The following is a 26208-nucleotide window of genomic DNA, read 5'->3' as shown; positions in this document are numbered from 1 at the left end:
TAAATTTCTATGGTGAAGAAAAATTTATGCAATGATGACTAAATTTAACTTACGTTCCTACCAAAGATATTTCTGTCGACTAAATAAAAATTACTTATACAGTATTTAAAATTTAAATAGAACTTGAACGGTTACAATAGTACATAATACCCACGCAGCACTAAGTGCACGTAAGAGCGGAAGTCATCCGTTTTAACAAGCAGCGTATTGCACTGATACGAAATAGCCTGCACATTTAATTATTTAGGAATGGATAGATAAACTAAGATTTTGTACAAATAATGTTTTTCATTTTTCTTCCTCGATGGATTCTGGCACCCCCAGCAACAGCTGCTCGCACCCCAAAGGGTGTGTGTATAGATATATATATATATATATATATATATATATATATATATATATATATATATATATATATATATATATATATGTGGATGTATGTGTGTGTATATATATATATATATGTGTGTATGTATGTGTATATATATTGTGACGTGTCTTGCCATTGCATGGGCTATAGGAAAGGGAAGCAGTGTTGGGGTGGAGTCTTAGGGGAACCCTGATTGTAAGGGCTTGGGGCACCTCCCTAGAGAGAGATGAGTGACAGGGATCCGGGTTAATTAACGGGGCGTGATAAAAAGGGGTGGTGTGGCTGGAAGGGTGAGTTGGAGAGGTGGAGAAAGTGAGGAGAACAGCATAAGGTGTAAAAGAAGGGAAGTAACTGTTTTTAAGAGAGGTAGATAGGACGAAGGTGATTAGTCTTTGTTATTTTGGAGGTGTCCCCGTGACCCAGACAACAGGTGGCGGTAGGGCACAGTTTATATCACGGCATATTGAATAAAAAGCCAGTTGGAATTTGGAAGACTTTCCCGGACAAGCAGCTCCTGAGTGTGTTTATTCGATGGGACATCACAATATATATGTGTATATGTATTTATATAGATATGTATGTATATGTATATATGTATTTATATGTGGATGTGTGTGTGTGTGTGTGTGTGTGTATATATATATGTATATATGTTGTGGAGCCGACCCGGACACAGACAGGTGGACATGTTGTTTTTCAAACCACCACACATTTTATTTACAACACTATTTACAAATATGGTCACTCAGACCCAGTCCACTAGTGCACAAAACACCCCAAACACAGTCCTGGCCACAAATGCCTCTTCTTCAGGCCGCCTCCACTCTCTCCTCGTGCTTCGTCCTACTTCCACCCGACTCTAGCCTCGAATGAAGGGAGACGGCCCCTTTTATACATGACCCAGATGAGCTCCAGGTGCTTCCGACACTCCCCTGTTGGCCACGCCCCAGCGTGGCGGAAGTGCCGGCTGTTCTCCCGGCAGCTCTTCGGGTACCATCCTTATTCTTACCCCCAGCACTTCCTGGTGTGGCGGAAGTGCTGAGGTCACAGGTCCCCAAGGCATTGGGGCGCCTCCTGGCGGTGACCACGGCCCCCTACAGGGTGGGACTTCCATGCCCTCAACCCGTGGTCCCCAGAGCAACCAGGAAGGCGGCCCCCACGTGATCCAGGGTGGGCCTTGACCCTCTTCCGGTCCCTCACGGCGTCCCGGCCAGGTTGTTGCCCCTGGCATCCCTAACAGTGCCCCACAGCCAGCGAAGACCACTCGGGAAGAGCGACCCGCCCCCCCGAGGGCAGCACAGCCCCGAAGTGGGTCCTACTTCAGGACAGCCGGGGTCCGGTCCCGCTCTCCAAGCAGGGATAGGGGCGGAGATGCGGCCTGAGCACCACCACTTGGTGCTCCCCTGTGCCTCGCACAGTTTGCTCTTCCCCCTCTTACCGGCACCCCGGGGCCCCCTCGTTCGGCACCCCCTCCGAGGCCTCCGCACCCCTTTGGTCGAAGTCACTTGCTCCCTTGCAGCCTCCTCCAGCCGTGGTGGCACCCGCACACCAGCAGAAAGATCCCTCAACAGACAGTCCGACATCTGAGGGCAGGTCCCCAACGAAGGGGGTCCTACTGCTCGCCTGGGGTCCGTCCCTGCAATAGAGAAAAACACAGGGGCAGAATCGCTGCCTAGGCACTCTTCCTGTGCCACACACTGGCAGCGTTCCCCCCTCCATTCGGCCCCCCGGCACTTGCCTGTTCGGCACCCTCTCCGCGGCTTCCGTGTCCCTGTTGATGGTGGAACCGCCGGCATCGCCTGCGCTCTCTCCGCCGGCCTCAGGGATTCCCTCTGCCCCCGCAGAGGGCGGCCAGCACCCGGGCGCGTGCACCCAGCACCGCGTCTCAACATATAGGAGGAACCGGCACTCAGCCTGGGGGCTCGGGGCGGAGGGCGCTAGGACCCGGGGCACTCAGCAGCCCGTGTTCAGGCAGCGTCCTCACGGAATCCCCCCTCGCCGTGCGCACAGCTCGTTGCGCCGCATCTACTGTCGGAGGGCCGCTTACTTGGAGCTGATCTTTGGCATCACAGCCATGTTCAGCAAACCCTCCCTCATGCTGTACGGGGACTACGAAACCTACCTTCCCCGCCGTGCCGTTCCGGCTGGAGAATCCAGCGCTGTGCCGTCGGAGCTCCTTTATGGACGCGACTGCCTTCCTCTCCAGTTCCTGCATCTCCGCCCGGAGGGCACGTAGCACCTGGAACAGACTCTGCTCCACGGGCTGAAGGCACGCCTCCAGCTCCGCCAGAGCAGCCGGCAAAGACAGGAAGTTAACCGTCGCGGAGCCTACCTGTCTGTCAGCCTCCGACACCGGCCACTTCTTGTGGGCCTTCTCCTCCGGCCCAATCGGGTCTCCCCGCCCGTGATGGACATTCCTTGGTTCCGCCTCTCTGCAGTCATCGGCGGGCACACAAGACACACCGTCCAATCGCGTGCCTGTCAGGGGGAGGGACTTCTGGTCCGCGGCCATCTTGCCTCCCCTTCTGTGGTGGTGACGTGCTTGATGGCAGCCCTGTTGTTGCTGGCGCCCCTCGAGCTGCAGCGTCTCCTCCTCTGCAGCTCTCGCGGCTGCCGCCGTGCTGCTGGAGCCCCACAGACCGGCATGCGCCCGCCACTGACATTGATCCGGGAAGTCCCTGCCTGGAAAACCAAAAACACACGCGCTGCCGTTAGGCAGGGCACTCACCTCCCCGGACTCGTCCAACCAAGGAAACGTCCTCGGCGTGGCCTCTCTGGATGCAATGCCGTCCAGGGCGCCTCCAACAATGGCGCACTCGTCGGAGACCGCTGCAGTCATGCCATGCACGCTGCCAGCCCACGGCAGGGGAAGACGGCTCTCCTGCGGACCCCTGGCGGTCCGTGGGGTTCCTTTACCCTGCGCCGGGCCGTCCACAACAGAATTTTGTTTATCAGGTCCCCGCCTTGTAACAGGCGGAGTATCCTGCTGACTTCTCCAGATGTGGAGCCGACCCGGACACAGACAGGCGGACATTTTGTTTTTCAAACAACCACACGTTTTATTTACAACACTATTTACAAATATGGTCACTCAGACCCAGTCCACTAGTGCACAAAACACCCCAAACACAGTCCTGGCCACAAATGCGTCTTCTTCGTGGCGGAAGTGCCGGCTGTTCTCCGGCAGCTCTCCGGGTATCGTCCTTATTCTTCCCCCCAGCACTTCCTGGTGTGGCGGAAGTGCTTAGGTAACAGGCCCCCAAGGCATTGGGGCGCCTCCTGGCGGTGACCACGGGCCCCTACAGTGTGGGGCTTCCATGCCCTCAACCCATGGCCCCCAGAGCAACCAGGAAGGCGGCCCCCACGTGATCCAGGTTGGGCCTTGACCCTCTTCCGGTCCCTCACGGCATCCGGCCGGGTCGTTTCCCCTGGCATCCCTGACAATGTATATGTGTATATGTATATATATGTTTATATGTGTGTGTGAATGTATATATATATATATATATATATATATATATATATATATATATATATATATATATATATTTGACAGCAACACTCATAACAGTGACAAAACAATTACATTGACAATCATGTTACGTTATTTTCAAAATGTTTTCTTTTCTTTTTCATTACTTCTTTAACACACTACTTCTCCGCTGCTAAGCGCGGGTATTTTGCTAGTACTGTATAAAGAACATCAAGAAACATAATGGATATTTGCACAATGCCTTCGCAAACTCTGTAAGCCCTGCTGTTTCGTTGAAGGACATACTTGTGGAAGATTCACTGGCAGGATGACGCCCAATCTGTTGCTGCATCCAAACGGTGCAATCTTTCACCTTTATGCCTGGTGCAGCTGCGTTGTTCTTATGTGTGAGTCTTCGCCACGGGATTCACATCTCCCTGCTGATAACTACAGCCTTTTTATTTAATCCACGGCTTCTCCGCTGTTTTATTGTTCACTTATTACGATTATAGTTATTGTGTAGGTATTTTAGACTTACTTTACATCGTTCAGTTACCCATTTCCTTTATTATTCCAACCGTACCCGCATTAACATGTCTATCGAGGTGATCACCATCGATCAAACAACTGTCACTTAACGAGTGGTTTCCATGCCCGGAGATGGCACCTACCTTTTCCATTCTCTTTGGTACATATTTTATACGGCCATATCAGGCTCACTCTTGATATCCGGAGGAACATTGTGTCTTATGTATTGAATGACTGGGAAATATTCAAGGTGTGGACTGATGGTACAGGAGATAATTATACTACACAGGAGCACTATAAGAGTGAAATGTTTAAGCCCTTCACCTATGCATCTGCATGTGAGTTGATGGCTGCCACTGAATTGTTCGGTTGTCACTTTCAAGTGTACCGAAATGGCCAAATATTTTACACCTTTGGACAACCGCCAATGCCTCTTAAACATCTTAGATTCACAGGTGACAATTTCAGTAGTGGACACTTTGATGTTTATGAATGTTTAAACTCTTAAAAGCTGGATGTGAAGTTATCGATGAAACTGGTTGTATACTTACAACGCTTGACAGATGCTGAATGTCACTTCAACACAAGTCCTACAAATACTGTCGTAATTGAAACAAACCATGAAACTCAAACTGATTATTACAGCAGCAATCCAAGCTGTGAGATTTGAGACAAGATTGCTTTTCACATGGCCAACTGTACATTGCATGCTTAAGAGTAAGCTCAGCACACAGCTTGGTCATATTACAACCGGAGGGCCGAACTCAAAATGTGGTATACAAAGAGATCCTTAACAAATAATTATTGGTATATTTTCCCTCAGTTTAAAAAGGTTTAATTTTCTTCTTAATAAAACTATTTTGCTAGTTTTGTAATAAACGTGCATTTGTTTTGTTATACTTGTTCTTTTTGTGAAAGTGTTTATTTGATATTTGGACTTCAGTCTTCACACATTATACACTTAATATCAAAATTTTATCATTAGTACTGTGGTATATAGGGTGGCCAGTCATCCCGGCCAATACTCCCAGGCCGCCAGATGGAGCCCTCCCTGCAGCATGGAGGTGCCCTGAATGCCAGCAGGGAATCATGGACAATGGAGTTTTTATCCACAGCCCTGTTGGATACCACGGGGGCCGCTAGAAGACATTGTAGGGAGGAACAAGGATTGTTTTCCTTACCCGAAGTACGCCCTAGTCACATGAACAGAAAACATGGCATGCGTCGGGTTGAAGAAAAGGAGTTTTATCTTTATTAAGTGTTACCAGTCACATGGACAGAGAAAGAGAAACACTTCGGGTCAAGGACTTTAAAAGGACTGTGGGAGATCCCAGAGTTGAGCTGAGTCAGGTGGCAGGGGACTTCATCTGGGGGTGTGGAGGATTGTTATTGTAGTAATTATTGAGTATTGTATTGTGAGTATTGAGTATTGTGGAGTGTAGGGTGCTTTGTGCACTTATTAATTATAATAACTTTTGGACTTTTATCTGGTGTCTGGCATCTGATCCGAGGGTTCAAGGGAATGAGAGCGCCCCTATCTGTCACAGTACTATAACATGAAAAATATTTCTGTTTTAGGTATGTGTTCAACAATTTCCTATCATTCTACATTTACCCAGATCGTTGTAGACACAGAACACACATGAAATGCATGCGTTCCAAATAACAATATATTATTTACCCTATACAACTCCAGGCACCTCACACCCAGATAAACAGACTTCAGCTGGGAGAACTTTTTGTCCGACTTGAGCTGCGGTGATGGGGGGATGGGATAGCAGTCTGCTTACTGCTTGTGCTGATCGACACATTTGCAAAACAAAAGATGGTAATGGAGAGGTGCGAAGGAAGTTAGGGTGTCCCAGGATTACGAGTTTTTTTGTTGGCTTCAGGGATTCTAGTGTTAACATCCTGGTTGTGCCACCTGCCAGTGTAGCACGCAACATTCCTGCTGCACAATCTAACAACACAGCACTTCCAAACCCTCCGGATGTACACTTAACAGTAGCTGCATGACCAAAGCGGGAGAGAAGACCACCTAGCCGTTTCGACAAATTTGGGCACTGTTGCAAGGAGCTTGAATTGGCTGTTGGGGACCATGAAGTTGAAGGCAGGGCTATGTAATGGGACAGGACAGGTTACATCAACTAGGCATGATTCACCAAAAGATTGAGCTGGCATTGCATCTTCAATTGAGCATAAGCGCCTATAAACTCAGCATAGTCTCATAGGCTTTTCAGACTATTGCAGCAAAAGGCAAGTAGTCCCTTTAAGGATAGTAAGCCACCTCAAAGAGACATGTGATGAGCAAGGAGTTCATCTATTGCAGTATTCAGAGCTGACGCTACACTATAATACCACAAAAATACAAATTGTGCAATTTATACTTAAGTGTAAATAAATGTAAATTATGACATAATAAAGGCTAATTTCTATCATGTTAAATAATTCAGTAATTAAATAGCACATTAATTATTTCAGAACTACAATTATAAATGGTCTTTGGATTTTGTTGGAGGGTTTCACTGTGAAGCTCGCAGTACGTTGTTGAAAAGATCAAAATCACATAAATTAAACACAGTCGAAGTGAAAAGTATTCTATCAATCGAAGTAGCTTTACAACTACAAAGGACAAAGAATTATGGGAAATTGAGGTGCAAAGCCCTGCCCATTGACGTGTGCTATATGCATGTTGAGAACTTGAAAATGAAAATGCAAAGTGGAAATTTGTTTTACTTTTCATTTTCATAGCTTCATTGCAGTTCATGCTGAAAATGAAATTGCAAAGCAGGATATTTCATTTTAATTTTAATTTTTGCAGCATTTTTGTATGCAGACTTTGAAAATTAAATTTCAAAAGAGAGATGAGGCACATTTGGGCTGAAACCAACCCTCGTGAACTTCATCAGAGACCCATGCACAGTGAGTGTGTTACAGTTTGGTGCACCATGTGCAGAATTTGGTGTTGTGGGTCCTTACTTTTTTGAGGAAGTGGGGCAATGGCCACCAGCACTTCTGAATGTTACATTGAAATGCCAGAGAACGTTTTGCGGACCCAACTGAAAGAAATGGATGTGGTGGATGCCTGGTTTCAAAAGGATGCAGCAACATGCAAGTTTTGTGGGAGATGTTTCCGGGTAAGCTGATTTCTCTGAGCAGCAATGTGGAGTGGCCTTCACGTTCACCTGATCTTGTGCTGTGTGATTTCTTCTTGGGGAGTTATCTCAGGTTGAAGGTATACACACACCAACCTCAAAACCTTAAATCCCTCAAGGACATTATTCGCCACGAAATTGCCACTATTCCCCTTGAAAAGGCCGAATGAGTCATGCATGAGTCATTAGCAAGAGTGTATTGCTAATGATGGCCACCACCTTGAAGACACCTTTTTTGAAACATAGTGAAAAAAATCTATTTTGTATACCCTTTCTTGTATCATAATGAAATTTATTTTACCTTGTAGCATTTTGCAGAATAAACATTTAAAATGTGGTTATATGTGATGCCAAGATTAGGCTGACAAACATGTCTTCATGGCCTGGGTCAACCAGTGATTCATTTATTTTGACTACCTTAGGCAGACCTCAGTTTTTCAATTTTTCTATACTATTCATTGTATCAGCAATCATTTAATTACATGTACCAGGTAACAGCGGATACCCACTCAGACGCTGGTGCCTTACTCTTTTCCTGGACTCCGAGAATACATAATGCCACTCATGATCTTGTGTGCTCAGTTGTGGAGCACTGACAGATGATCTTGTATGCAAGTGACAGGGTCTCGACATGTGATGAAGAGGGCTGCTCTACCAGCCAATGAACATCTGCAGCATTGTGAGTGCACATGTATGAGACTGCATTAGCATTGAATGGAAATTTAAAGGCTGATTGTGATTTATAAAGGGTAGGTTGCATAGAAATGTGTGTACATTTTTTTTGTATACAGTACATATATTCCTGTTATGCTTAGCTGGTGAACATTTTCACACTCAAATCCTCACAAAGTTTTATAAGGGAGTCCCTAGGTATTGCAGCCATAAGAGAGCCTTCAGGCTCTCTTTGTGACATCCAAGTTTACAGCTTGTTTAAAGTGCAGCCAAGATGTCCTGAGTTTGGATGCACTACAGATCAATGGTAAATTTAAAATGCATGTATCCGATTTCTAGTGGCTACTATCAGTGGCAAGCCAGATCAAATCTAATCTTAAATAAGAAAACAAGTTCAAAAACAAAAAAGATAAACGGTCACAAATACAGAGCTTCTGTAAAAGGCTGCTGCCTTCATAGCACCCAAAAGTGAAAACCCATTATTAAATGAGATCAGCAAGGAAGTGAATAGAGAAGTGAAGTGAAGAGAGAGTCTTTGTGGTGAGTTATGTGAATGTACAAGAGAGGAAATGGAAGTTGGAAGTAGACGGAGACGCCTAAGAGAATTAGGTGTAATAATGAGGTAACGTCCTGAATCCTCAGTTTTTCATATGATTTGTATTATTCACTGTAACAGCAATCATGTCATTACATGTTCCAGGTGATAATGGATACCCAACCCAGGCACTAGTGACTTGTCTTTCCAAACCCCAGAGCACAGAGGCACTACAATGCTGTGCATGCTATTTGTGGACTCGATTACAGAGTGCATTACAGTGTGCCAGGTGGGAGGCTGCTGTACCAGCCAATGAAAATGTGCAGAATCATGATTGCACATGTATGAGGTTGATTAGCATAGTCCATGTGCAGTATTCTTGATTCAGGGTTGGAGAAGTGTGTATATACGGCTATTTACAAGATGATTGTAATTCGTAAAAGTAATTGCATAGAAATGTTTTGGTGCCAGAATTTCTAAGTTGCATTTTTGTGTTGTACAAATTCACCTGTTTTTTTGGCGCAAGAATATTTTCACTCCACACCAAATTTTATAAATGAAATACCAAGGATGGTGCACCACTATATATTAATATATTTATACTAGTGGACACCCGCCGTAGCATACGGCGATGTAAGAATAGGCACAGAAAACGGTGAGAAAAGAATTCAGAAATCAAGAAGAAAGAAATATTTCTTGAAAGACATAGTTGTGAATAATGAGACAATTGACAAATAATGAGTCGAAAGATTTAATCTCCATAAGAGCTTGAATTTCAACTACACCACCATAAACTGCACATGTTGCCATGTACTGACAGTACTCGTGACTTGTTGTGAAAAAATAACATGAAGAACGTCTCCAAATCTGTCCCAATGTGATGCAACGAAATGTACTGTCCTATGTCGTAGTGAGACTGCATTGCCTTCGTCAACCGTTTGTATCAAGAAATAACCCACTGATAGGAACAAGCAGTTGCCGGATCCTGGAATACAGATGATGTTGTACAAAAACCTATCGACAGAGAAGATACTGTCATTCATTTTATAACAAAGGCTTAGGAAACAGCCGTCGCAGTATAACGAAAGTAGCAAGGAGTGAAACCAATGGCAAGGAGTGGAACCAATGGCAGGGGTCGAGAGAGTACCTTCTTGTAACAGGCTACGGAAAAGACTCCCAGGCGCAGACATGGCCGAAGTGAAAGGTCATGTGATCAGGCTAGATATTGGGCGGTGACGTGACACTAATGGGGACATGAGAGAGGAGTGGGGAACGTGGCAGTCCAAAAGAGGAACAGGACACGAAAAAAGCAGCGTGGGGGTGTATGGGAGGCCATAGGCAGCATCGGGAAGGGTTTGGAAGAGGACGAATAGGAATCGAGAAATGCCATGTTGGCTGCGTGTGGGCGGGACCGGGTTTGAAGAGAAAGCAGGACGAACCAGAAGAGAAATATATATAAGAGATTTAAGTTGTAATTTTGAGAAAATGTTGAGGTAATTATATTGCAGACTACAAATTGATCTCAAAGTAATGCATTACAGTTAATCAGTTCTGCAGAAAACAAATGCGTGTTCTTGTATCTTTGTATTTTTGAGATATGAGTGCTGTGTGTGTTGTCTTTGAGAAAGCATATTTTTGATATTGATGTAATGTGCATTTTAATTTACAGGTAACATACAATGGCTTGAAGTAACAATTCCTTTTAGAAGCTAACATGTTTTATGTGGGAGATGCTCATTTCAAATTACTTTGATTATTCTGATCATACATACCTAAAAGTAATTCTTTAAATGACTACTTTTGGACCTTTGTATTTATGTACTACATTTTTTTGTATTATAATACATGATTTTGTTAAAAATTTAATGCATTTGAACACAATACTGTTTATTGTTTGTCTGGATTCATGGACGATCATATATACAAATATACAGACATTCATTTTTATAATTATTGTTATCAATCCATCCAAACAAGGTGTTACCTGCTTAATCCAAATCAGACTATCGCTGCAGCATTGGCCGCAAGGGGGAACTATACATAGTCAAAAATTAATGGGGGTCATTTAACATTTTTAGAAAATTTTTAGTGTTTCACAATGGAAAGCTTAAAAGATACATTTCATATTATTTTATGCAAACATTGTGGCATAGTGTTTAGTACTGCTGCTTCACAGGGGACCTTGGTTCCATTCCCAATCAATTACTATTGTAGCTCTGACTCATTCTTCCTGTGTCCACATGTGCTTCCTCCAGAGAGTGAGGACTCAGATTTCCTCTCACTTACCACAAGTTGGGCTATTTGGCAATTGCAAATTCGTATGGGATAACTAGGTTTGCATGCATAATCCCTGGGATGGTGCTGTGTCTTGTTATGAATAAATTCTTACGTTGTACCTGATTCTCTTGGGCTAAGCTCTTGCTTCTTGTGAGAACGTAATGGAAAAAAATCACAGGTTCAGAAAATACATGGTTAGATGCCAGTTTATGACTGTTATTGGTTTAGCTCTGCCATATACTGTAATAAAATGTTTTTCACAACACTTGTGTAAGAGTTTCTAATCCATTAGGTTTAGGTGTTTTGACTGCATGTTCATTATCTCCTTTAACACAACATCATAGGCAAGCTGACAGCTCTTCTCTCAGGTGATAATGCATAGCACTCAGGCCAGCACAAAAATATCATCTTCTATATGAAGTGAGAATTACATAAGATGCAGAAAAAATGCCACCTGCTCCATATTCTGACTAGATCACTGGCACAGTTGTAGGACTTGCAGTGGCTCCTCCAGGTTCCCTTTCTGTATTTTATCTTGGAATAAAAATCTGGTAAATGAACCAATGTACATGTATGATAGCATAGCATTTGCATTTGCATAAACTACTCTTATTCAGAATGAAAGCATCTTCTTTTACAGTGTTTTGTTTTTGAATTATCACTAACTTTTCTATTTTCATCTTTATTTGATATGAAAATTGATGAATTTAAAATAAAATATTTTAAGCCAACAAATGGAAAGAACTAAATTATTTTATGTATTTGTGGTGGATATATCTGTAGTTGTGTTTTATTCTTTTTAAATTAAATAATTATTGATAGAATTGTGCTTTCTGTTTCTTTTTTCACGTAGGAACGTCTTTTGCTATCCATCTTACCTAAACATATAGCTGATGAGATGCTAAAGGGCATGAAGAAGGAAGAAAGTCAAAAAGAAATGCAGCAGTTCAACACCATGTATATGTACCGGCATGAGAATGTCAGGTTTGTCACAAATATCCTTCTTTTAATATCTTGGCATATTGTAATTTAACTTAGCTTCACTTTGTAATTTATCTTATCCCAAGATAAACATATACAAAATGGCTAGGTGTCATGTGATACTCTCCCTGGGAAACGGGTAGACTATAAAATATTTGTCTGAAAATATATCAATTTTAGCAAGTTTTTTTTTACTTTTTATAAATCATTTGTACATATCATTTTAAAAATAAATGGTAAAAATAGTGTTGCACTAGTTTCTGTTGCCGCTTCCCAGTTCAAGGAGATATTGTCCTAATCCTGGACTATTCACTGCCTATGTAGATTATGTACGCTTATCTATGTGGAGGGTTTTTTTGTGGGTATTCCTGTTTGTTGTCTTATCCCAAGAATTATTGTAACTGGAAACTCAAAATTGGATTGTATGGGATTGTATTCAGTAAATGGATTACTGACTTTAAAAATGTAATACAGTATTCCTGCTATTGACTTAATGCCATTCTTGCAATGTTGGGCAGATGAAAACTGGAATAAAATATTTTAAAAAACAAAGTATTATTCTTTATTCCCACTCCCATATTTCCATATATACTTTTTGGAAGCATTTAATAGTCTCTTTTAATAGTAACAATATAGAAGCACAGTTTCTTCCAGTCATGTTTTATCCACTGTAGATTTGAAAAGCTTGATCTATGGCATTCGTTTTAAATATAATTATCATGTGTCTACTGATTAACCAAAAGAACAAATTGACCTGCCTCTGGTGCGTTATAGGCTAGGTTAACATTAGAACTGTGCCATGTCATGGCCAAGTGAAGCTGTTTTACTAACAGCTAACAAAGTTTTTAGACAATTCATTAGTGATCTTGTTTTTGGAGGAAGAAGAACAAGTTTGGACTCGGCCCCGTTCTGCATCCTGCCTTGCTATGAAGTTCTTCCAAAATCATGAACTTTTCCCCTGTCATAGCTCTTTCTAGTATCAATAGATGCCACAGAACAGATTTGTTACAAGAAATTAAGGACGAACAAAATCGATCCATTTGAAATTTAAAAAAGAGTTACTGTACATTTGTTATATTTACTCTCTGTACAGTGTGTGTGTGTGAGTGTAACCATTTTTCCCCATTCAGTATATAAGTAGTTTAGCCATTGTCTTTTCACTAGCAAAGTCTCCAAACTTGTACTGTATATTTTATACAGCACTCATCAATCATCAGTTCATCATTTTATTAGGCAGTATTTAGATAATGCATTGTACTATAAATGTGAAAAATACGGTTTGGATTATATCATACAATGTTTCTGACGATAACAAGAGATATGATTATAACGGGCACTATAGAAAATTAAGCTTAAAACAAATAATAATACTTGTGAGGCAGCCACTATTTTTCATGAATGAAACAAACTGTAGCAAGATTATCAATTCTGTAAAAGACACCTGGCAGAATTGCTTTTCTACACATTCTGTTTAGATACAGTGAATTTAAACAATGGTATAAAGTATATACAGTAGAAAGTGATTGTGTCAGTGTGTATGTGGCCTTTTGTCTGTTGCTCTTAGGATAGGGTTCGTCCCTTTGCTAACTTGTGATGGAGTAAGCAGGGCTCTGCAATTGGGTGGTTAGATGATATGATGAAAAGTGGACCAGATTTTTGCTAGTACATGTGTGATCACACAAATCAAAAAGAGGCCATTATAACACTGTAGTGTACATAACAATATTAATTGCATAAAATGGACATGGGAAGGGAAAGTATTTTGATTACATCACTTGATTTTAGTCAGTAGTACGCCAAATATACTTATCTGTAGAACTGAGATTACTACATCAAAGCAAATGGTGAATATGCTTGAGATGGGTTTTAACTGCCCTCTGCCTTTATTAACAGTCATCCCATTCTGAACAAGCTTAAAACCACTGACTGAATTATATATACAGTTCTAGATTACATGTCTGTATATTCAGTGTAGCACGCATCAAGCATGCTGGTTATTGACTAGCTGATTGCCAGCTTTAACCAACGTTCAAAATTTTGTTGCTTCTGGTGCAGTCCTTACAGTTAAGCAGGTTCTTACCAGTTCCAAAAAGAGTAAGTCAAAGAGAAACACATGTTCTACACTTTCATGCACACCTGTCAAAATTACCAGAACTTGTTCACCCCCATTAGTGTAATTTGCATTGTTGGTAAAAGTTTAAAAAGATGTGTCTGGAATAACCTATCTGTGGCAGGATTTTCAATATTTTTTCACCTTTTGGTATAGAGTTAGCCTTTGTTTTCAGTGAAAGAAAATTTTCTCACAGAATGAATAGAGAACAAGAAAAAAATGCAAACCTATAAATTACTAAACCTTTGAAAGCTTATAAGAAACATCCTAAGTTCTGTCTCAGACTTTCTCTCATTCTCTGTCTTCAATTATTATACTACACTCCAATTCACCTCAATAGTGTAATCTTACTGGGATGTTAGACTGATCTAGACATTACATTTGGCTGCCTGTCATATTGTAAGACCTATAAGCATTGCACGTTGCCCTCATCCCCATATTTGGTTTTTGATCCCTATTCTCCAGCTTTGTCTCATTATGGGGTCTGGTATCTTTGTTCTGGGAAAGTTTTTTTTTTTTTTAACTTTATAACATATATAATCCATCATGGGAATCAATTTTCTAATATACTTTTTATCGGAGTCATTAGATCAGTTTGCACACCGGTGGTTCTCCATGAAGTGTCAAAAGAGCCCTTTGGTCACATCCACTTCCAAGAATAATTAACTTTTTGAGGTTATGTGCCCATTTGTAGCTGCTTTTGGCAGTGGACAGGCATCAGCATGGGCACTCTGATTGGTATGTGGGTAGGCAGCCTATACACAGCAAGCTAAGATGCACTGTGTGTTCAGACAACTTTCTGTCATGTCCAGCATTACGTTTTCATCAGTTTGTGACACAATAAGTCTTTTTTGGGATCAACCAGACAGGCTAGCCTTCTCTCCCCACACATGTCAGTGAGCTTTGGGCTCCTATAGCCAATTCAACAGTTGTCCCTCCTTGACCCACTTATGGTAGGTATAATTGTGGCCAACGGTTTTGAGAACGATACAAGTATTGGTTTTCACAAAGTTTGCTTTTCAGTGTTTTTAGATCTTTTTGTCAGATGTTTCTGTTGTATACTGAAGTATAATTATAATAATTACAAGCATTTCATAAGTTTCAAAGACTTTTATTGACAATGACATTAAGTTTATGCAAATAGTCAATATTTCCAGTGTTGGCCCTTCTTTTCCTCTGCAATTCGGCCTGGCATGCTGTCAATCAACTTAAATTCTTGCATAATCAATGCTTGGAGTTTGTCAGAATTTGTGGGTTTTTGTTTGTCCACCTGCCTTCTGAGGATTGACCACAAGTTCTCAATGTGATTAAGGTCTGTAGAGTTTCCTGGCCATGGACCCAAAAGTTTGATATTTTGTTCCATGAGCCACTTGGTTATCACTTTTGCCTTATGGCAAGGCACTGCATCATGCTGGAAAAGACATTTTTCGTCACCAAACTGTTCATGGATGGTTGGGATAAGTTGCTCTCGGAGGATATTTTGGTACCATTCTTTATTCATGGCTGTGTTCTTAGGCAAAAGGAGCATACTCCCTTGGCTGAGAAGCAACCCCACACATGAATGGTCTCAGGATGCTTTACTGTTGGCATGACACAGGACTGATGGTAGCACTCACCTTTTCTTCTGTGGACAATCTTTTTTCCAGATTCCTCAAACAATCAGAAAGGGGATTCATCAGAGAAAATGACTCTACCCCAATCCTTAGCAGTCCAGTCCCTGTACCTTTTGCACAATATCAGTCTGTGCTTGATGTTTTTCTTGCAGAAAAGTGGCTCCTTTGTTGCCCTTCCTGACACCAGGTCATCCTCCAAAAGTCTTTGCCTCACTGTGCATGCAGATGCACCCACACCTGCCTGCTGCCATTCCTGAGCAAGCTCTGCACTAGTGGCACCCTGATCCCGCAGCTGAATCAACATTAGGAGATGGTCCTGGTGCTTGCTGGACATTCTTGGGTGCCCTGAAGCCTTCTTCACAATTTGAACCGCTTTATTCTAACTCAGTCAGCATGACAGAGTGATCTCCAGCCTTGTCTTCATCAACACTCTTACCTGTGTTAACGAGAGTATCGCTGAAATTATGTCAGCAGGTCCTTTTGTGGCAGGGCTGAAATGCAGTGGAAATTGTTTTTTTTTTTGCGAAGAAGTTCATTTTCGTGGCAAAGAGAAACTTTGCAATTAATTGCAATTCGTCTGATTACTCTTCATAACATTTTGGAGTACAGTATATGCAAATTGCCGTCATAAACACTGAGACTGCAAGCTTTGTGAAAATGAATATTTATGCCATTCTCATAATTTTTGGCAACAACTGTACTAACCGCTGCATACTATAAACACGCCAGAAGACATGCTGTTTTGGAGATGTTCTGATCCAGTTGTCCAGCCATCACAATTTGGCCCTGGTCTCAAGTCAGTAATTCTCTAAATCAATGTAGGTGTACTTACTGTATGGTTTGGTTCTTATTGACTGTGGATGTAGTCATTGCTTTATCCTGATTCCTTCAGGGTAGGCTTTCTGTGCCACACGTAGAAAATTGTTCAGCATGTTTTTTTTTTCTTTGTTCTCATGCTGCTCTCCTTCTTCAATTTTGTCATGCCATGTGGTTCGTGGGCAGGACTGTAGTTTGTCTTTGAGGTGTCACACACTGTGGTGCTCTTTTCCTAACATAAAAACTATGAGCAGTTGGTGATCATTTGACAACCTTCTACAACAATAAGAATGCATTGCTTTACATAGATTTCTCTTTCTTAGTCAACTTGGTTTATTTTATCAAGATTTACAATTATGTGGGGCAACCACATCCAACTTCGTTACAAACAGTTTTCCACACTTACAGTCCAGAAGTGGGTTATTCTTTGGTGTAAAAGGGATTGCTTAAACCTTTGTTATGGCTACACCCTAGGCAATAAATCTACTGCTTTGGCGCAAACGTTACAGCCAGGCCAATAACACAGAGAATCTATATCTATTGCTTGAAATGAGCAATAAAGGAAGGAGTGGATGTTTTGCTATTAGTTTCTTGGGTGCATATAAACCCAACCTTTTGATTGACCTCTGATGCAGCTGGTTTTGTCCATCAAGGTTGCCACTGATTGAGTTATTGCTCTTTGTTCACTGACCAAGTATTTAAAGGGTGAATCATACTGACATCTCTGGCTGGTATTTGCTTGTGATTGATCAGTCTTATTATATATATGACACTTGAAAATTGCATTCTGAAGAGGGGCCCTGTGATGAGAACTTGAGCTGAAGTTAAGTGTCAGAAAAGAGGGTCTGAAAATGACTTGTGTGCCAAAACAAAGTGGGTAAAGACCAATCATTCCAATGCTATCTTGTTTTAAAAGCCCATTAGGGTTGTGACCCATACCAGTGCCATGCACAAAGTCATTTAAATCTAATGTGTTATTTCTTCTGAACTACACATAAATGATTCATTAGCACTTGCACCCAAGTTTAAGTAGCATTGTCTCCTCATTTGATGTTGACACTGACAAAGTGGCCGGTTATTTGAGAAGGGTAGGTGTATCTGGTAAATTAAACACTTATGTATTTTCCTTTTTTCCATTAAAATATTCAAGCCATATTTTTTGATAAAATATTTGACACGTACTGTTTGTTCTGCTTTAAGAAACTCCCACATGGCAGGAAGCCTCTACTTACAAGGCCAAGTGCATATTTTCACAATATCAAGTTTTTTAGCATTACTACAAGTGTGTTCCACTTGAATAACCTTTTATCACTCCTTAAGTGCTTGTTTAACTCTGATATGTCTGGATATTCTGTAAATTAAAAAAAATGAGTTTGTTCTGCGCTAGCAATAACCAAAATCTCATGATGCAATCATAAGCAAAAATAATATTTATATATATTATATTGATTTTAAGTATTTCGTTATAGTCAACAAATTCTAAATTATTAAAACAGGTAGTACTAAAATTATACTAAAGATATATGGAAATCTCTCAAATGCCAAAATATCCAAAGGGTATGTTTCAGTAATTGGGGAAACATTAATAAGGTAATGTAGCAAACACATATAGAAAATCCTGGGTTAAAATATCATGCCTGTCTGTTGTCTCCTCATGCCTGCATTGGTTCTCCTCAGGGAATCCCAGTTTTCTTTCCACAAGCCCAAAGAGGTGTGTGGCAGCTTACTGGGTGATTCCAGATTATCCTTGTGACGGGCTATGTATGCGTGGGGCCTGTTTTAGACTTGTATTATATATATATGTATTTATATATAGGCAGTACGGTGGCGCAGTGGTAGTACTGCTGTCTCTCAGTTAGGAGACCCGGGTTCGTTTCCCAGGTCCTCCCTGCGTGGAGTTTGCTTTTTCTTTCTGTGTCTGCATGGGTTTCGTCCCACAGTCCAAAGACATGCAGGTTAGGTGGATTGGCGATTCTAAATTGGCCCTAGTGTGGGTGTGTTTGTGTGTGTCCTGCGGTGGGTTGGCACCCTGCCTGGGATTGGTTCTTGCCTTGTTGGCTGGGATTGGCTCCAGCAGACCCCCGTGACCCTGTGTTTGGGTTCAGCGGGTTGGAAAACGGATGTATGTATGCAGCAGAGCATAATTTTGATATTATAGCAATAAAAGAAACCTGGCTACATAACAAAGATGGGGATGAGTGTAACATAGAGGGATACACATTTTTTAGGAAGGATAGACAGAATAGAAAAGGAGGTCGGGTTGCTGTTTATGTCAAACAGAATTTAAATGTAAGTCCTTTTCAGTTGGACGACGAGCCCCATCTTAGTGAGGACATGTGGCTTCATTTAGAAAACATTAGGGTAAGAGGTCTTATTTTAGGAGTGTGTTTTAGACCACCCAATTTAGACAGTAATTTCAACACACATCTTTTTAGTAACATCAAAAAGGCAAGTTTACAAGAAGATATTATAATCATGGGGGACTTTAATTATTGAAATATTAACTGGGATAACCTTGCAGATGGAGGAGCACAAGTGTTTGTAGAAGTAATCAGTGACTGTTTTTTAACACAATTTGTTAAAGCACCAACACAGGGTGAAGCTTATCTGAATTTAGTATGTTGTAATCAGGATAAAATTGAGGGTGTAGAGGTGATTAAACCACTAGGGTCAAGTGACCATCATATAATATAGTTCTCAGTATTTTGTAAGAGGGCAGATGCAAAGACTAAAATTTTTAAGTTGAACTTTGGTAGGGCAAATTATGAGCAGATGTGACAAAGTCTAAGGAGGAGAGACTGAGATAAGCTTTTAAGTGTAGAGACAGTCAAGGAGCAGTGGAACACGTTTAAAAATGCTTTACATGTAATGCAGGGCAGATGCATACCTAAATTTGGAATTAATAGGAAATTAAAAAAAACTGCACAGTGGATTAATAAAGTTTTTAAAAAGAAGCTGCAAAGGAAAAAACTGCTTTATAAGGCATATAAGACTAATGACTGCAAAATGAATCATACAGCATATGAGAACATGAGGGCAACCATTAAGAAGGATATTAGGGCTAAAAGACAGATGGAGAGGAATATAGCAGATAAGGCAAAAGAAGACACATAGTGTTAGGAAGTCACTGCGCACTGAAGAGAAAAATGGCAAATATCATTCCATTATATAAAAAGGGTCACAGGGCAGATCCAAGCAACTATAGGCCAGTAAGGTTAACATGCATCACAAGACAAATAATGGAAGGCATTATTAAGATTGAGCAACATTTGGCAACAACATAAGTTTTTCTGAACAGTCAGCATGGGTTCAGAAGAGGAAGGTTGTGTTTTACTAACATGCTGGAATTCTATGAGGAGGCAACAAAAGGATATGATCAAAGTGGAGCTTATGATATAATTTATCCTGACGTTCAGAAAGCATTTATTAAGGTGCCACATGAGAGGTTGGATATTAAACTAAAAGAACTGGGAGTTCAGGGTGATGTTTTTAGATGGGTGCAGAATTGGCTCAGACACAGGAAAACAAATGGTAATGGTGCGAGAGACCTTATCATAATTGGCCAATGTTAAGAGTTGTGTTCCACAGGGGCAGTTCTAGGGCTGCTGCTATTTTTAATGTAAATTAATGATTTAGATAGGACTGTAAGTAACAAGCTGGTTGAGTTTGTTTGATACCAAGATAGGTGGATTAGCATATAATTTGGAATCCGTTATATCATTACAAAAGGACTTGGATAGCACATAGGCTTGGGCAGATTTGTGACAGATGAAATTTATTGTCAGTAAATGTAGAGTATTACACATAGGAAGTAAAAATCTTAGGTTTGAATATACAATGGACAGTCTGAAAATGGAGAGTACACCTTATGAGAGGGATTTAGGAGTCATAGTAGACTCTAGGCTATCGACTTGCCGACAGTGTTCAGGAGCCATTAAGAACGCAAACAGAATGTTAGGAGCATGTGAAGTACAAGACCAGGGAGGTTATGCTCAAGCTTTATAATGCACTGCTGAGGCCTCATCTGGAGTATTGTGTGCAGTTTTGGTCTCCAGGCTACCATAAGGACATAGCAGTGCTAGAAAAGGTCCAGAGAAGAATGACTAGGCTGATTCCAGGGCTACAGGGGGTGAAATATGAGGAGAGATTAAAAGAGCTCATCCTTATCAGTTTAAGCAAAAGAAGATTAAGAGGTGGCATGATTGAAGTGTTTAAAATTATGAAGGGAATTAGTACAGTGGATCAAGACTGTTATTTTAAAATGAATTCATCAAGAAAATGGGGACACAATTGGAAACTTGGGTAAATTTCGCACAAATATTAGGAAGTTTGTCTTTACACAAAGAACAATAGACACTTGGAATAAGATACCAAGTAGCGTGGCAGACAGTAAGACTTTAAGGACTTTCAAAACTAGACTTGATGTTTTTTTGGAAGAAATAAGTGGATAGAACTGGAGAGTTTTGTTGGACTAAATGGCCTGTTCTAGTCTAGATTGTTCTAATGTTCTAAAATTATATATATATTATATATATACAGTATAATACTACTCAAAAAAATTAAGGGAACACTTGATCATCACAGTCTAACACCAAGTCAATTAAGCTTCAGGGATGTCAATCTGTCCAGTTAGGAAGCATAAGTGATTGTGAATCAACTTCACCTGCTTTGGTGCAAGTTACAATGACAGCAGGTACACTGGGCAGGCAACAGCAAGACTGCCACCAATAAAGGAATGGTTTTGCAGGTGGTGGCCACAAACAATTGCTCTCTCCTTATCCCTCCTGACTGATTCTTCTCCAGTTTTGCGTTTTGTGTCCTTGTCAGTACTTGTAACATGAAGCAGTACCTTCAGCCTATTAAGGTTGCTCAGGTAGTCTAGCTCCTCCAGGATGGCATATCCATACATGCCATCGCAAGAAGGTTTTCTATGTCTCCCTGCACAGTCTCAAGAGCATGCAGGAGATACTAGGGGACAGGCCATTACATAAGGAGAGCTGAACAGGGCTGTAGGAAGGCATCAACCCAGCAGCAGGATCAATGTATGTTCCTTTGTGTGAGGAAGAACGGAAGGAGCACTGCTAAAGTCCCATATAATTACCTTCTGCTGGACACTGGTATGCCTGTTTCTGACCAAACTGTCAGAAACAAGACTCCATGAGGGTGGTATGAGGAACTTACCTCCTCTAGTGGGACTTGTGCTCACAGCCCATCACCATGCAGTTTGATTGGCATTCGCCACAAAATACCACAATTGGCAGCTCTGCCATTGGCGCCCTGTTCTCTTCACAGATGAGAGCAGGTTCACACTAAGCACATGTGAAAGACATGAAATTGTCTGCAGACGCTGTGGTGAATGTAATGCAGCCTGCATGATCAATCTGACTGTGGGTCACTGATGGACTGAGTATGCATATATTCTTGGAGGATCGCGCATATAACCATGTGCTAGGCTATGATACGCTGACAGCTGTTAGGAACCAGGATGAAATCCTCAGAGTCATCTTCAGATCTTAGGCTGATGTAGTTGGCCCTGAGTTCCTCTTGGTGCAGGACCATGCCCAACCTCACATGACCAGAGTGTGTAGGCAGTTCCTGGATGAAGAAGGCATTGATGCCATTGACTTCGTCAGACCTGAATCCAGTTATGCATCAGCACATCCAACACCATGATGTAGTGCCACAGACGGTTAAGGAGCTCACTGATGCCCTGTTTCATATCTGGGAGCACATCCCCCAGGAAAGGAATGTGTTGGGAGTGCATATTGGCACGTGGGGTCCATATGCAATACTGAGTCACATTATAAGTTGCCGTAATGAAATTCAACCTGTGATTTTAATTTTTGACTTTGATTTCACTGCACAACAATTTTTTTGAAAAGTTTTGCTTCCTGAAAAGTTTTCACTGATTGTGTTAAAGAAGTGAATGCAGATGAGTCCTATGTACTGTTCAGGCTCTCTGTTTACTAGTCCTTTCCTTCTCAGGCTCCACTAGATCTCTTCTCTTGACACTCTATATAAGCTTTCTAAAGGTCTACAAAAGCCATTTCCAAAGCCAAGGATTGTGTCTATGCCTCCACTTTTTCAGTGTGATGTTGAATTCATCTTTCAGTGGGTTGAAGAGTTTGGTTTCCATTGACCATTATTACATCATTATGTTCCTAGCAAATTACACAGTTTTATTCAGTAAGTAGTGTATATACAGTGTGTTTCTATATTTGACGTGTGGTGGGTGCAGCGCATGCTCCCAACCTACCTACCTACCTACAGTTTGTGTGTGCTATATATATATATATGTATATATATATATACAAATATATATATATATATATATATGTTTCACCCTACAGTGCATCTGGAAAGTATTCACAGCGCATCACTTTTTCCACATTTTCTTATGTTACAGCCTTATTCCAAAATGGATAAAATTTATTTTTTCCTCAGAATTCTACACATAACACCCCATAATGACAACGTGAAAACCAGTTTACTTGAGGTTTTTGAAAATTTATTAAAAATAAAAAAACAGAGAAATCACATGTACATAAGTATTCACAGCCTTTGCTCAATACTTTGTCGATGCACCTTTGGCAGCAATTACAGCGTCAAGTCTTTTTGAATGTGATGCCACAAGCTTGGCACACCTATCCTTGGCCAGTTTCGCCCATTCCTCTTTGCAGCACTTCTCAAGCTCCATCAGGTTGGATGGGAAGCGTCGGTGCACAGCCATTTTAAGATCTGTCCAGAGATGTTCAATCGGATTCAAGTCTGGGCTCTGGCTGGGCCACTCAGGGACATTCACATAGGTTGTCCTGAAGCCACTCCTCTGATATCTTGGCTGTGTACTTAGGTTCGTTGTCCTGCTGAAAGATGAACCGTCGCCCCAGTCTGAGGTCAAGAGCGCTCTGGAGCAGGTTTTCATCCAGGATGTCTCTGTACATTGCTGCAGTCATCTTTCCCTTTATCCTGACTAGTCTCCCAGTTCCTTCCGCTGAAAAACATCCCCACAGCATGATGCTGAATTTTGTTTCTCATGGCCTGAGAGTCCTTCAGGTGCCTTTTGGCAAACTCCAGGCGGGCTGCCATGTGCCTTTTACTAAGGAGTGGCTTCCGTCTGGCCACTCTACTATACAGTCCTGATTAGTGGATTGCTGCAGAGATGGTTGTTCTTCTGGAAGGTTCTCCTCTCTCCACAGAGGACCTCTGGAGCTTTGACAGAGTGACCATCGGGTTCTTGGTCACCTTCCTGACTAAGGCCCTTCTCCCCCAATCGCTCAGTTTAGATGACCAGCCAGCTCTAGGAAGAGTCCTGGTGGCTTCAAACTTCTTCCACTTACGGATGATGTAGGCTACTGTGCTCATTGGGACCTTCAAAGCAGCAGAAATTGTTCTGTAACCTTCCCCAGATTTGTGCCTCAAGACAATCCTGTCTCAGAGGTCTGCAGACAATTCCTTTAACTTCATAGTTGGTTTGTGCTCTGACATGAACTGTCAACTGTGGGACCTTATATAACAGCCTTTCCAAATCATGACCAGTCAACTGAATTCACCACAGGTGGACTCCAATTAAGCTGCAGAAACATCTCAAGGATGATCAGGGGAAACAGGATGCACCTGAGCTCAATTTTGAGCTTCATGGCAAAGGCTGTAAATACTTACGTACATGTGCTTTCTCAATTTTTTTATTTTTAATAAATTTGCAAAAATCTCAAACTTTTTTCACATCATTATGGGGTGTTGTTTGTAGAATTCTGAGGAAAAAAATGAATTTAATCCATTTTGGATTAAGGCTGTAACATAACAAGATGTGGAAAAAATTGATGTGCTGTGAATACTTTCCGGATGCACTGTATTTTGGGCCCATTAGGTGTATGCACTGTTGCTTCCCCTTGTGGGGATTGATCCATGCATGTCAGCACCTGAGGTGAAGTCTCAGACAGGCTTGACAAACTGAGTGGTTATGTTTCTTATAATCAGGGAAATCAACTATACAATTCAGTCTAGGTGAGATAAAAAAATCGAATATTGGCTTAAATACATAAAAGAGCAAAAACTATAAAAACTCACATTAAAATAGTAGCTAGCCTGTACTGTATTTAAATTACACATTTTATTTAATTTAAGCTGAGATTTTATAAACTGTCTTATATAAACAGTTTTTAAAATGTATCACTTGTTCTCGTATTTAGCTTCCTGTTTCACTTTAGAAATTTCATTAGGAAAATACAAATTAACATTTAAATGAAAAATCTCTACCTCCCTGGTTGAATTCTTTTTTCTTACCCTACCCAACCCTGTGACATTCAGTTCTCACATCACACATATTTATATTGGAAGTTTGTTTTTTTCTAACATGTTTTCTCACAGAGTGCTTCCTTTTTCTTACAAGCAAGTGAATAAACCTTCTAGTAGGATTTGACCTGTCCAAGACTAGTGTCTGCCTTGTAGCTAATTCTGTCAGCTATAGCATCTCATGAAGTATTTATAACCTCTCTTTGAAGTATTTATTCTAAAGGTTTTATTTAATTTGTACTAGTAGACAATAAAATTCTATTTTAAATGTAATTCATGCACATTTTTATCAGCTTCTATTGTAAAAGACTGAAATAAAGCCTGAGTGATCTTACTTACTATAATATTGTATAAGTTAAATTTTGTATTTAGTGAAAATCCCATCTATATGAATCTGCTTTATTTAGCTCAGAGCAGTGCAGAACCAGAGAGTGTTCTGGCTGCATTAGAAGTAAGTCAGCAGCAAATCCAGGAGTAGCAGCAACTTCTGCTATCAGTGACCTATTGTTCAACATGCTCTTACTCTGTAAATAACATAACACCTCTTCATCAGTGAAAGCTTCACATTAACTGTTTCTTGGAGTTTGGCCTTTTTCTTTATCAATATACTAATTTTTTTGTTGTCCTTATACTGCTTTAGCACTTTTTACTACCACCTTTGCTGTTCTACTACTACTACAATACTGAATGTACTTTAGGCCAAATTTTTGCATTGCTAGCATTGTTTAGTTTTTTCCTGACATTTCTTTTTTAATTTGTAACTATTTTTGCTCTGCAATTATACTGTAAACCCTACTGTTGACCAGTTCTTGCAATGGATCCCATGTTCTAGCGTCTTCTAAATAAGACAAATGCTGTATAGTTCTAAGACCTTCATATGGTATGCTCACTCACACTACCAGAGGGATGTTTAGCTTACTAACATAATCTTGAATTGTATACTGTTCCTCTATCATGGGCACCTTTGAGACAAAACATTTTTCTCTAGGTACATTTACAGCATTTGAAAAACTGAATTTTCTATAAAATAGTTGAGTGTAAAATAGTTAAGTGCAAATAATCTTAACTCTAAGTATCATGTTATTTTTATTTATTTACTACATGTTGCTCAAGTTCCATTAATCTTTAGGGTGGCGCAATTGTCTGAGGTGCTGCCAAACAGCCCCAGGTGACTATGTTCAATATCAGCCAGTCAATGTTTGTGTGGAGTTTGTGCATCTTTGACATACAAATATGCAGATTAGGTCAGGTGGTAGCTCTTAATTAGCCATTTATGACTGAGCATGGTTTTATGGAAGATTCTGCCTTGCCATAGACTGGATCCTTACAAAATGCTGATTTCTGCTTTTTGTCCAATAATTCTGTAGTAATTTACTATTACGAATCA

At 40.9% G+C, this 26208-nt stretch overlaps 1 protein-coding gene across 2 annotated transcripts in view; it reads left to right on the top strand.

Moving 5' to 3' along the window:
* Positions 1-26208, top strand: part of adcy3a (adenylate cyclase 3a) — a 161507-nt gene that overhangs the window by 90415 nt on the left and 44884 nt on the right. For both annotated transcript variants that reach the window (XM_039749034.1, XM_039749033.1), the window contains exon 3: positions 11863-11993. In XM_039749034.1, the coding sequence (XP_039604968.1) occupies positions 11863-11993 (131 nt within the window). The remainder of the gene's footprint in view (positions 1-11862; positions 11994-26208) is intronic.

Source organism: Polypterus senegalus, chromosome 3 (genome assembly GCF_016835505.1).
Source record: "Polypterus senegalus isolate Bchr_013 chromosome 3, ASM1683550v1, whole genome shotgun sequence".
NCBI classification, from domain to species: domain Eukaryota; kingdom Metazoa; phylum Chordata; class Cladistia; order Polypteriformes; family Polypteridae; genus Polypterus; species Polypterus senegalus.
This window is presented reverse-complemented; position numbering and strand designations above follow the sequence as displayed.